This window comes from Strix aluco, chromosome 1 (assembly GCF_031877795.1).
Source record: "Strix aluco isolate bStrAlu1 chromosome 1, bStrAlu1.hap1, whole genome shotgun sequence".
NCBI classification, from domain to species: domain Eukaryota; kingdom Metazoa; phylum Chordata; class Aves; order Strigiformes; family Strigidae; genus Strix; species Strix aluco.
The window spans coordinates 155,659,671-155,672,325 of NC_133931.1; the positions used below are offsets into that span (position 1 = coordinate 155,659,671).

Sequence of the window (12,655 nt, forward strand, 5' to 3'; positions counted from 1 at the left end):
GGGCGAAAATACTGCAATTCATTCTGCATGAGTTACTGTTGATGGGGTTGTTACACATACCTTTCTACTGCAAGTCAGCTATATGGGCAGGCAGCATGGTTTTCCTCAGGCGATGCAGGTTTGATGCTGGAGGTTCTGGGCCAGAACATGGGGGAGGGTATCCAGACTGATGCAATTTGGCTTCTTTTTTGGGGGGGAGAAGCCACACAATTTCTAATAGAAATTGAAATATTAAAAAAAAAAAATATCACATTTTCTTTCAGCTACAACTTTCTATGGAACTTCAAATCTTAGAACTAAAAAGAAGCCCTGAAACACTAATTCTTTACAGAAGGAGAACCATGACCCATGGCAGTCCAAAAGCCATCTGAGCAGCAAGTTTCAGCTGCTTTAGCATCTCAGTTTGCCTTCCCAAATCAATGACTCACCTAAATTCACATTTTGTGAGTGTGTTAATTTTCCATCGGTGGCATCTTCTGATGGGAGGTTGTTCTACTGCCCCTTTCCAGGCCAGCTCAGTGTCATACCAGTGTTCCCCACCCTGCACTTCTTCTTGTGGCAGATTCAAGGTGATGAAAATGCAGTGATGCAGCACACCCGTGCCAGTGGGGCACTTCCACAAGGCATAACAGCCATCATTAAAAATGATAATAAAAATGTAAAATAAAGGCCTTCGAAAGGCTGCTTTGTCTTGTGCAATACTTTTTTTCTGGTCCTCGCTGTCCCCCACACACAGCTCAGCAATTTAGTGTTGTTGCCTGCTCTGAGTCATTATCCTCACTTCATCTTTGTGTCTGAACATGGCTGCAGGTATAAGATATTTTTCATGGTGAGGTTTGTGTTGTTTCAACATCCCCTCCCCACATCCCCTCCCATGCAGCCCTGCTAACCTGCCAGCCTCTGTCAGGATGCTCCCAGCTCTGATTTCCTCCATCCCCTCTCATCTTGATGCTGCCCACTGGAGCATCCAACACTGCCCAGCTGTAAATGTGCTGTTTTCAGCCTGGTTTCCTGGGGAAATGGATCTGAGGCACTTGGACCTTGTGTGTGTGTGCACCCACCTGTGAGATGTCAGATTTGATGAGAAGCTAGAGGCTCGGAAATGGTAAGCTCTTACAGGTTTTATGAAGGTCCGTCTGGAGGACTCGGTAAAGGTCCTCACTGAGGGAAAAGCTTGGGCTGAAAATCTTATCAGACACTGGAGAAGCCATCCACAAACCAGCCCATTTTAATGCCTCAACTTCAATGAACCTTGAATTGTACTGTAAATGAGAGAACCAAGTGCATGACATGGAAGTTTACATGAAAGCTGTCTTGGCTGGGTTGCACTTAGGTTATTTGTGATCAGTGAAATGGTGGATAGGTGTAAGGTATCACTGCACCTACCCTGGCCTGGGACAGAAAGGGGGAACCCAGGGCTTTGAGAAAGGTCAGAGACTGACAGAGGGTATTGTGAGTCAAGCAATATGTGCAGAGGGACCAGTGCGGGTGAAAAACAGCTGAAATAATCCTACTGGTGCTCTTTAAATGTCATACTCCTGGCAGAGAAACCTTTCACATGTTTCCTTGCTCACAACTCTAAGCTTTTCAAATGCACCAGGCTTCTGCTGCTTGATGGGGGGAAGGGGGGAGCTATGCCCTGGGAAAACCCTGTGGATGAGCCATTTTCCTCTGAGAAAGATGCAAACAGTCAGCAGCTTTGCACAATGTACCGCGCCCGCATCCTTGGTGTCCTCATTTTAAGCATTTATGGAAAGCTTATTTTTTTGAAGCCTGACAGATTCCTACATTACTTTTCCTGACTTCTTCAAAAACTACCCCAACACAACAAACTCCCTGATAACTGGCAGGGAATGAAGTCCCACAGGCTCAGCCTCCCACCTGTGTGTGGCCTTCTGGTGGTACGGCAAAGATCTCTGAGGTGCCTTCACCCCTTGGGGGGAGGCAGGTGGGAAGGGGTTATTAAATCTGAGCTATTTCATAAGAAACTAAGAGGATACAGACACACCTCATACAGAAATGCTGCCTCTTATTAAACAAAAGACAACCAGCCTCCCTCACAACAACGCAGAGGAGTCCCCAAAAAATAATCAGTTTAGACTGAACACCATCTTGCCTACAAGATAAAAATTAGACTCACGAGGTTTCATCAAGGGAGAGTTTAACTGCGGTGCTCAATCAGGCTGCAAAATCCTTTAATGACAATTGAAATACAGTCATTCAAGACACATCCTTAAGTGTCACAGGAAAAAAAGCCTGCCCTTGGCTGCATTGCTTGACAAAACTATATTAGGTTCTCTTTTCCCTCACATCCTCTATGTGCACTGCTGTCTTGTGGCCATACCCTTCCCGGGCTGAAACTCACGGTCAGCATCCTGCTTTGAACAGGCAGCACTGGGTCCCCCAGCTCTGTGACTGTCCCATAGGTCACGTCTTATAGGAAATGGTCTATAAACAAGAGGCAAATAGGATGAGAGAGGGTTTGGGTGAGCCTCCCAACATGAGGAGTCTTGTTTGGCTCTTCCAAGACAGTATAAAACCACAACAGCTACTGTTCTCCACATAGCACCTTCAGCGAGGTGGCCACGGTAAAGCTGAGAAATTCTCTGTTGAAAAAACACACCAGTTCAGAAAACTCTTCTACTTCCAACAGCAACCTCTCCACTTGGAGAAGGGTGGCTAATGAAATGTTTCCTTTGCCCTGTATGTCCCTGCAAACTAAGCATCACCAGACCAGCTCTGCTCTTAAGAGACCTACAAGGCCTCCCAGCCAGAAGTGAAAATAAAACGTAAATATGTGTTACTAGATGAGTTTGAAACTGTCTCCAGTTCTTTTTAACCTTGCCCTCATGAGGCTCCCGCAGGACAGCGCTCCCTGAATCAGCACTTTGAAATCACCTTGCTATAAAAATTCATGGCTCTTCCAACATCCATTTTACACCTGGTCCTGCCCTAACAAACTTCTGGTTTTAACACCACTCTCCTCTCAAGTTTCAGCCTGATTTCACACAGAAAGAGTTCCTGTTTCAGTCCTTTTACCTCTGTGTAAGTCCCAAAGATGCATGAAGCAGCTGGAGTGATGTTGAATGATCAGGTGGCATCTTGTTCAGTCTCATGAAATAACCAGTGGTTCCCAATCCAATTACACATCAGACAGAAAAGTCATTATTTGCATCACCTCCAAACATGTAGTGAGAACTCAGTAACAGGTAAAATTGCCTTTCTGCTCACACAGGCCCTGATCCAGCTAAGTCCACAAGCACCCACCTAAATTTAGGTGCCTGTTTATCAACCCAAAATCAAGCCACTTTTGATGCATTGGTAATTGTTTTGTTAATCAGAGAACTTGTGTAAGCCATTTGGATGTTTAATATTCAAATATAATTATCATCTAGGGAGGCAGAGAACACTGAGTGAGTCTCATCCTGATTTAGCAAGCTCTGGGGAAAACAGCCTGGCGTTCAGGGGTGTTTCATGCCCATGCCTCTCTTTCTCGGTCTTCCCCTGCCAGGAGGGGGTTTAATTTCTCCTCCCTTTTATCCCTCCCTCTTTCAAAAGCTGTTTGGTGGCCAGAGCCCATGTGATTGCAGCTGGTGGGCAACGGGGCTGCTGCAGGCACACAGGGCTCCCTTGTGACTCAGCTGTATGCCAGAGAAGACAGGGATTTGCTCTGGGCAGTGCATCCCACAAGATTTCCATACAAGCCTTCACATTCCCATACACACATGACATGCCTGCATTACTGGGGACAACTGATTGGAGAGAAACACTGGTAACAAGCACCCTGGGCAAGCAAAATGCAATCCTGGATAGAGCAAGATGACACGAGAGGATTTCACAAATAAAGTAATCAGGATCTTGCATGGTCATTTTGCAACTCAAGAGAGAATCATCACCTACCTGCCTCTTTGCAAGAGAATGTTATTTTTCCCTGCAAGTTGAAAGGTTTATTAAGACTTCTTCATACTGAAAAAGGAATTGCTTCTGAAAAGTGGTAATGAAAGCCCAGAGAGTGCAAGCTCTTTCTCTGACACATAGCTTGCTTTTGTGCAGGATTACTTAGCACTGCTGCTCTTCTCCTTGTCCTTACAAGCAGGGCAAGCAGTTGACTTAAGAAGATACATGTTTTTCTTGATTCAAGTTTTCTGGTAAAAGAATATATTCACTTTCAAAAGCAAAGTCATTTCAAAAACAGAAGCTAAAATTAGAATGATTATTTTTTTTGTTCTCTCTCCCCTTCATGGCTTTTACAAGCAATTACCCACTTAATGTTTTGAAATTATACAAGAAACTTCAATAGCAATTTTTTTTCCTGCTGCAGCTCCTTGAATGTGAAGCCTTAAAAGCTTTTCCGGAACACACAACAGCATGAGCAAATGAATTTGCCATTTTCATTCTCATTTTTTTTAAATGAATGGGAAGCAGCGGGATACTTGTTCATCATTAAACTTTTTTTTTTAAAAAAATTTCATAATAGTGAAGAGAGCCTGTATGACAGCACTAGAAACTGAAGGCAGGATTCTTGTTTGCACCACAGCTCTTCGTGTTGCTGTGGAAGCGCTTTTAAAATAGCTGCATGGGCTATTACGCCAACGCATCTCTCGAGCCTCTTCTTTCTTATGGCAGGGTGGGACACGTGGGGGGAAGACAAATTTAGCATGCCTGCTCATGTGACCATCCCACACGATGCATAACCCATACAAAGAGCTGGGCCACGTGAGGAGATGGGGCTCCTGTCAGGCAGGGCTGTAGGAGGCGGTGAGCTGGCGCCATGCGAGCAGTGCTGTGGCACCCAGCCAGCCCCGGACCTGGACCCCCCTGGTCAGGACTGCAGAGTCCCAGGGCAGGAGAGAGGCCACTGGGCTATGTCGCCTGCTTGCACGAGGCCAGAGGGGTGTAAGGAGAGAGCCAGCTACCAGCGATCCACGCTCAAGAGCCCCAAGCTGCCCAAGTGGTGCTGATGTGCCTCAGTGTAATGTGGATGGGCACGAAGCGTTGGTAAAAACAGAAGGCTCAGTTGCCAACTTTTCTCCCACCACCTCCCCTCAGCTCTCAGTGTGCAATTCGGGCACTCACCTTAACGGGGGAGGCAAGCCTAACCTTTTCCTCCTGCTCAAGTTGTCCCCGGGAGGAGGGTTTTTGTTTGCTCCTTTCTGATTGTCACACAGACGCCCACCTGCTAAGATCACGGCATCAGATTGCAACTGAGATGGCAACGTTTGGCTCTTATCACTTAGGAGTGGAAGGTGTTTCTTTCGACAATGAGCAATACCCATCTGAAGCACCAGCTCTGCAGTCTGTAAATAAAAAGCAAACGTTATGCACAGCCAAGCCGTCCAGCTGGGTCAGGGAGATTACTAAAACAACTCAGATTCTCTGTTCTGCTCTGTGTGTTGTCTTCACGCAGACAAGAGACAGCATCAGTGTCTTATGAAGAAATGTGTTCCTATCTCCAGCCCCCAACCCCAGGACCCCTCCAAAATCCCCTGTGGCAGGCAGTGCCTTTGCTTCCACTCATTCCTGACCATGACTACCTTTGCTAGAGTCTGACAAGGCTCTGGAGAATAAAACAGCTCAAACTCCCACCTCTCGTGTTGCACATCCCTGTTCTCATTCAGACTGAAACTTCTCTCAGGACACAGCCCACTGTAACTTCCTACTTCGGCGTTTAATTCAGAGGCTCTTTTTTCCTTACTTTACCATCCATTACCACCTGAACCAACTTAGATCTCCTGTTAGATCAAGGCATTCATAAAATACTGCAAAGACAGCTTCAGGAAGGCACCTTCCTTAGGATGCTCATGCTTAAACTCATCCAGCATTCTCCTCATCCTCTTTTTTGTTGCACCTGCAGGACACCATGTCTCTCTTTACCTGGTGTGAGGTCAGTCAGGATGTTTGCCCCAGGGCTGGCTGTATGGAGCAAACGTCACCTCAGTTGAGGTCTTCTGTGTCTGTCTAAACTGGAACCACCCTCCAGGTTTCTCACTAGCACAAGCTCTGATAAAACTCCTTTGTGGGTTTTTTTCACCTGGGTCTGAGTAGGAGAGGAACTCACACAAATAAACATCTGTCCAGCATGCACAGTGGGAGGGAAAGGGCTGGCAGGTTCCTCTAGATCTAGACCCAGCACTTTTGTAAGAGATATTGAACTTAGTGAAATATCTAGAAGAATGTGAGGAGGGAGGGAATCCATCCTACAAAGCCCAAACTTCCCCAGTACCCATCTGCTGCAGCCAGAAACACTCTCAAGGGAGGAAATGGAAATACAGGAAGACAGTTACTCTGGCAAACACAGTAAAGGCAGCAGTCTTAAACTGACCATGAGCACATCAGTATGCTGTGATTTCAGATTTCACAAAGGGTCCTTCTCACAAGGAAGGCTCATGTACTCATGCATCTCACTCTTGTCATCACAAACAAACAAATATGTAAATTAAATCACATGCAGATAAGAAAGGTTCCACTTTCCCTTTCCTCTTTGGACCAACCACTTCAGAATTGCTAGGAACCACAAAGAATAAAAGAAAACTTCAGAAGAAAAACAAAGTTCCAAGAATCATCACAACTCAGATTTTTATTCAACAGTGAAGTTGAAGGGAAATATTATTTTTTCCCTTCAGGGCAAACGTTCCAAACGGAAATTAAGTAAAAATATTGTCCCCCAAAAGTACTCACAATGAAATTAGTTTTCATTAAATATATTTGTTTGGCAAAATAAAATAAAAAATTAGAACCCGTACAAAAGAAATCCCTTGCAAATTTCTAACACTGTAGCAATGACAACAATGTAAACCTGGATGTTTGGCAGTTGTAATTAATTTGTGGAAATTACTGTTGAACTTTGGACCAAGAAAATAAAAATCACTTCGAATAGCAACAAGCCAATTTTAGAGGCAACTGAGGCTTAGGGAACGCTATAGGGGTGGGACACACTAGTGGCTTCATACACAGTTTGTGCGAGTGATCTGCTAGTGTGGGGCTATTTAAGAGCTGGGAGGAAAAGAAGTTAAAAGCTGTTGCAGCATTGCAGCGTATGGTACAGCAAAAACCTGCAGACTTTCCATTTTGGGAGCTGATCAGTTGGGTGAAGGCTGGTGGCAAGAGTCGAGATGACAGTGGAAAGAATAATGACAGTGATGAATGGTGCAAGCACTGGGAAGCAGTTAACAATTTTCATCATCGCATTGGATTCAGTTGTGAGCAGACTCTTGGGAGTGTCTGGGGAAATCTTCTGCTTACAGTAGCTGCTTCTGCTCCCTACCTCCCTCCTCCTTCCAGTTAAAGCCTCTGCCCTGCCAAGTGGGTTTCACAGGCATGCAGTTTGATAACATCGTCCTTTAGTTAAGAATGTCTATTCCAGTATTAAAAATGTAAAAAAAGTCCTCAGGAGGGTGCTTCTTAGTGGCAGTCTTTGCCTTAAGCAAGGCCAACGGCCTGCAATTACAAGTTAATTAAAGCAATGTGGATTTGAATGAGCAATGGGGAAGATGGGAATGGGGAAGGAAGGGATGCAGGGAACAGGGAGGAATGCAAGTGTTTCTACACCCCTCCCCAAAGCCAAAATCCAAGGTGCACAAGTGGGTTTCTTTTTTTCCTCACACTCTTCTTTCTTTTTTTTTTTTTTTTTTTTTAAATCTCTCTCCAGTTATAATATTTCCAGTTTTGAAGCAAGTTTCAGTGACAGCCTCAGTTACAGTCATAAACAAAGTCGTAGTTGCTGGGCTCCTTTGGGATAGGTGGGGGAGCATCCGGGATCTGTATGTTTTCCAAGTCAAGGAGGCGTAGCTTTATCTCCATGCTGAGCAGTGTGTCTAAGTCATTCCGCGTTAGATCACTCAACATATCCTTCCCAAGGAGGGCGTTCAGCCCATCGGTCCATACACAATACTGCACAGGAAAAAGATAAAAACTATCATTAATAGACTTTCCGTACACAAACTGCTTGTCTGGCCTAGTCCTCTAGAGTTATTGCTCCCACAGGACAAAGAGACCTAAAATGAGGTTGATTCGTTTTATTAGCTCTTATCGATGAAGAAGGCATGTTACACTGAGCTGCTCAGAAAATGGAAAAACAATTCCTTAAAAATGTGGAGAAATTACAGTAATTAATTGTTTGACAATTTGCTATCTCCTCCAACCTTCTTGTTGAATATTCTTCAATTGTTACAGGAGAAAGAACAACTTAGCACAATGAACCTCTGGAGATATCTCCTTCTCCCCCTCTCTCTTTCTCTTTCCCCAGTACTTACAGAAAAACCCTGATTATCTTACACCAAACTTTTAATTCCAAGACAGGTAAGTTAGGTGAACTGAGTCCCACCCCAAATCGTTCTCAACTCTTTGTGTAAGAAATCCTGAACCAACTGTCTAATTTTATTGTGGTTTGCTTTCCTATAGACTAACCTACTGACTAACCTACAACTGACATACACAAAGATAGGCTCTCGCTTACATATCCATGCCTACTTTAGCACTATTTTACATGAAATGACATATTGTGAAAACTACAGTCAGTCAATGTTGTGTCCTTCATGAAAATTAAATGCGAGGTTACCTGGTGTAATTCTAAATGCTGCCAATGCTGAACTGGCCTCTAAAACTCCTTCCTTACTGTTAGCTTTTTCCTAATAGGAAAAGCCATCTTTCCCAACAGCTGACATCTTGGCATAAACATGGGTTGAATAACCATTTTAAATAAGCAACAAACCCAAGGGAGACTGGTGATCTAGAGTCAACTTCTATCAAGTAAGTCACTTCCACTTACTACTACAAGCCATTTATTCAACTATGAACAGAAGTACTCAAATGCTATAATCTAAAAATAAAGATTTCAATCATGAACTTGTGTCCTAGTTTGCAGGGAAAAATTAAATCAACCGTAACTGCATTTTTATCTTACAGATACTTCTGCTAGATTTCATGCCAAAAAATGGGTTTTAAATTTAGCTGACCATTTGCTACGTGATACCGCCAAGTTTAAAGATAGCCATGGTTGACTTCATCCTACAGCAGAAACGAGGATTATTTTAATGGAAGAGAGAGAAAAACCCCTCTTGGGGTACGTCTTCATCCAGAAAAAGGGCATATTTTTAAAAAAGGATGGTTAACACACTTCAACATCCAAAGTGAAATCCGACCCATTTAAGTCAGTAACAAAACAGTAGCACAGCTAGAATTTCACCCAGGGTGTCAGTAAGCCAAGCTGCAGCTTTAACATGAGATTAGCTATATAGAAGAGACTTTAGGGTTCAGACGGTCCTGCTAACAAGTACTAAATAAACAACTTAGCCTGCCTATTCTAGGCTGTCAAAGTGTGTCACTGAAGACTTTTAAAGCATGCAGTTTTTGTGGAGTGTATACAGAACATCAGGAAAAGAAAGAATCTATTCTAGAAATGTAAATATTTTTGATCAGACTATAATTTTTATTTCAAGATTTCAAGATTTTAAGGACTTGAAATCTTTCTTTGTAAAAGCAGTTTTCCAGAATTCACTATGAGGAAAGGACCAGAAAGGCAAAAGGCTCTGCTCAGGTTACAGAACTGCAGAGCATCCATTCAACAGATGCAGCCCCTGACATAAATTGTCCATCACCTGCACAGTGAGTATGCCCAACACTTTCTCTGGGGAGGAATCCCATTGAGCCAGAAAGCAGAACTGCAGTTCTCTCCTCTTCCAGATATAACTCATTCAGGACCCACAGAAACCAAATTCTGGCTACAATTCAGATGTGTGCAATGGCCTGGAAAAGGGGCTTCCTCTCTAATCTCCATATTGGCAAGTGCATCTAATTAAACTCCTGTACATTTTGAGCAGAGAGAAATCCTAATGAGATGGTGGAAAAACAGAGGCATTCATTCAGAAGCTTTTTTCTTTTTAATATGCAAAACAGACTAAGAGCCACTGAAAAATTAATTTACTACAGATTCATTTTCATAAAACTCCAATGAAACCTAATTATAGCCTCCCTCATCAGTTTCTCTGACAAAAATCAAGGATAAGATTAATCCACCTTTTTGCTATGTAGTTGAAACCAGCTATTAGTATTTAAATGAAAAACAAATACGATGGAGTGATCTCTCAGTGCTGAATCCTCTGGCTAGCAGTAAGCTCCAACAGATGGCTAAGGGTATTGCCAAACAAGTGTGCAAGAATGAGGTCCAAAACTCAACAATATTAGTTCAGTAATGAGATTTTATTAAAGAAATACCTTGGGAATCAAGTCAGTGGAACCAAACAACCACAAAGGTTGTGCAGGCTCCATCCATTTGGATGCGTCCCCAAGTAACCTGGTCTGAGCTCATCACTGACCTGCTTGGAGCAGGATGTTGAATTGGGGCCACCCCCAAGGTTCCTTACAACCTAAATCATCCTATGATCCTAATTCAATTTTTGTTTTTAGGACACACTCAATTCCCATGTTCAAACCTCACTCTACAATCATGAGGACTGTAGAAGTACTTGAAAAAACCCTGTAAGTCTGACCTGAAATTGTCACGTACTAACATCATTCCTGGTGCTTCACACAAAGCTTTCCAAATCCTGAAACACGACCCATCAAATCTCCCAAGTTGACAACACTGCTAAACTAGCACTTCTATTGACAAGCACCCCAGTTACTTTGATGAAGAGTCGTGGGCTTCATAACACGCAACTTGCCTTTCCTTTTGGGTGCTTCCTCTGAACACTTGTACTTTTTGTTTTAATTACAATTCACTCTTCTGTAGGCCATGGAAAAGTACAGAGGAAGTGAGAAGCCCTTTTGAAAACGTTCACTTGGGAACTGTCAAGTAGCAGCAGAGACTGCTGCCTCTGGCTGTTTTTTTGAACATATTAATTTTGTTTCAAAGAAGCAGCACAAGATCAAAAAGAGAATTAAGGATAATAGATGTGTTAACACAATCATGAGCAATTGGGTTGGTGCATCTCACAATGCTACTGCCCGTCAGTGGGGTGCAGTAGCAGTTTTTGAACATTTAGACTATTAAAATACACTTATAGCCATAGACTATATTTGAGATAGAAGCGGCTGAAAAAATTGTCAATTTTCATGATGGTTTGCTTTTATGAGCTGAAATAGACAAGACTTCAGTTTCTGGAGAATTTATATCAGAAAGCATCTAACATATGTTCATTTCAGAGGATGAAGATAATCATGCTTTGCTTAGACCTACAGCTCTAATGGCACATTATGCCTGGGATCTTATTGCTACTTTCTCTTAGATCAAAACTGACCTGCAAATATTTCTCTGAAAGGAACATACTTGAAGATGACACTCAAATATTAATCCCTAGGAAAACCCAAATGAGCACAACTTAATTTCCTCTCCTAAAATTAACATTTATTTCAAGGTTTTAATCCAGAATTGCAAATGTTGAAGCTGTGTAACTAAATACACTTCACTTGTAATGCAATTTCATGCACTTTAATAACATTACAGTTTAATGCAATCTTCTGTTTCATCATCTTAACACAGTGTCCTGAACTGAGACCAAATGTGATACCAGAAAATAAGTGTGCAGATGGAACACCAGCTCTTGTTGCTTTAGAAATGAGAGGGAAAAACTTTATTCCCTCTTTATTTTTTAATATAGTGCATTCTGCTAAATCTTTACTTGAAAATTCTTTGAGAGAAAGACATCCAATGTTTCCACATAATTAGGTAAATTAGTTCAATCACCTTCCAAAAGGCAATGATGTTGCCTATTCCTTGTGTTTTCAAGTAAGACAAGGAAGCAGGGAGGAGGCTGTCATTGTGCTTTGCTATTGGTATTTACACCGTCTTCATACAAGTGAGACCCATTGCAAAACAGCCCCCTGTGGAGATGCAATAGAGAGGACCTTCTATGATCACCTGTCATGAATGGTCTTAAGCAATGTGAAATTAAGAATAAGTGGATATGCTATTCAGCAGAACACAAGTCTTTGGCTGAAATTGAAACCCAGCAATGGTTTTGGATTATGTTGGCATCATCAAGATGAGCTGAGGATGGCAGGGATTTTTTAAGAGCTTGGCTGTACAAATCTTTGGTGTTGAACTAAAGTTCACTAAAGTGAACACACAGCAAAAATCCTCAAGGGTAGACCAGACCAGCAGAAATCTTTACTACACCAGGAAATGGTGAGCAAGGTCTGTGGAAACTGTGAAGTCTCCCCAAGCTCTCTTTCTCTTACTTATGGTTCATATTTGAGTAGGTCTTAGAAGTACTGGTGTTGAATTTGGACCCTCACGTGCTCTACGATGTACAAATACAAAACACGTTCCTTTTGTGGCCCAGGATATGCATGAAAATTGCAGAAGGTCTTGCTCCCATACTAATCCCTCTGCTTTCAGTTTGTTGAGACATGACACAGGTTTAGATGGACCTGCAGCCTCTGCCAGGGTGACAATTCTTATGTTCTTATAAAGTTGGCTGCTGCCATAAAGCAACTAAGAGGGCTACAAAGAAGTTTCTGTATTCTGAATTTGACTTACCTCATGCTTGTCTGGAGCAATGAAATTCAACTGGCCACTTGAGTCATACAATATAGAGAAAGCAAGCTCTAGCACCTCCTGGAACAATACAAAGAAACATATATTAATGCTACATGACAGAGGCATTAATATGCTCAGGTCTGTCTGTCTTTCCTACCACTTATTCCCTCAAACAAG

The 12,655-nt window shown here is 42.6% G+C and overlaps 1 protein-coding gene across 3 annotated transcripts in view; it reads right to left on the bottom strand.

Moving 5' to 3' along the window:
• Positions 1–6,550: 6,550 nt before the first annotated feature.
• The window catches only part of ELMO1 (engulfment and cell motility 1), a 308,650-nt gene continuing 302,545 nt past the window's right edge, over positions 6,551–12,655 (bottom strand). For all 3 annotated transcript variants that reach the window (XM_074841559.1, XM_074841549.1, XM_074841565.1), the window contains 2 exons: positions 12,479–12,556; positions 6,551–7,890 (listed from right to left, as the gene is read on the bottom strand). In XM_074841559.1, the coding sequence (XP_074697660.1) occupies positions 7,690–7,890; positions 12,479–12,556 (279 nt within the window). In that variant the 3' untranslated portion in view covers positions 6,551–7,689. The remainder of the gene's footprint in view (positions 7,891–12,478; positions 12,557–12,655) is intronic.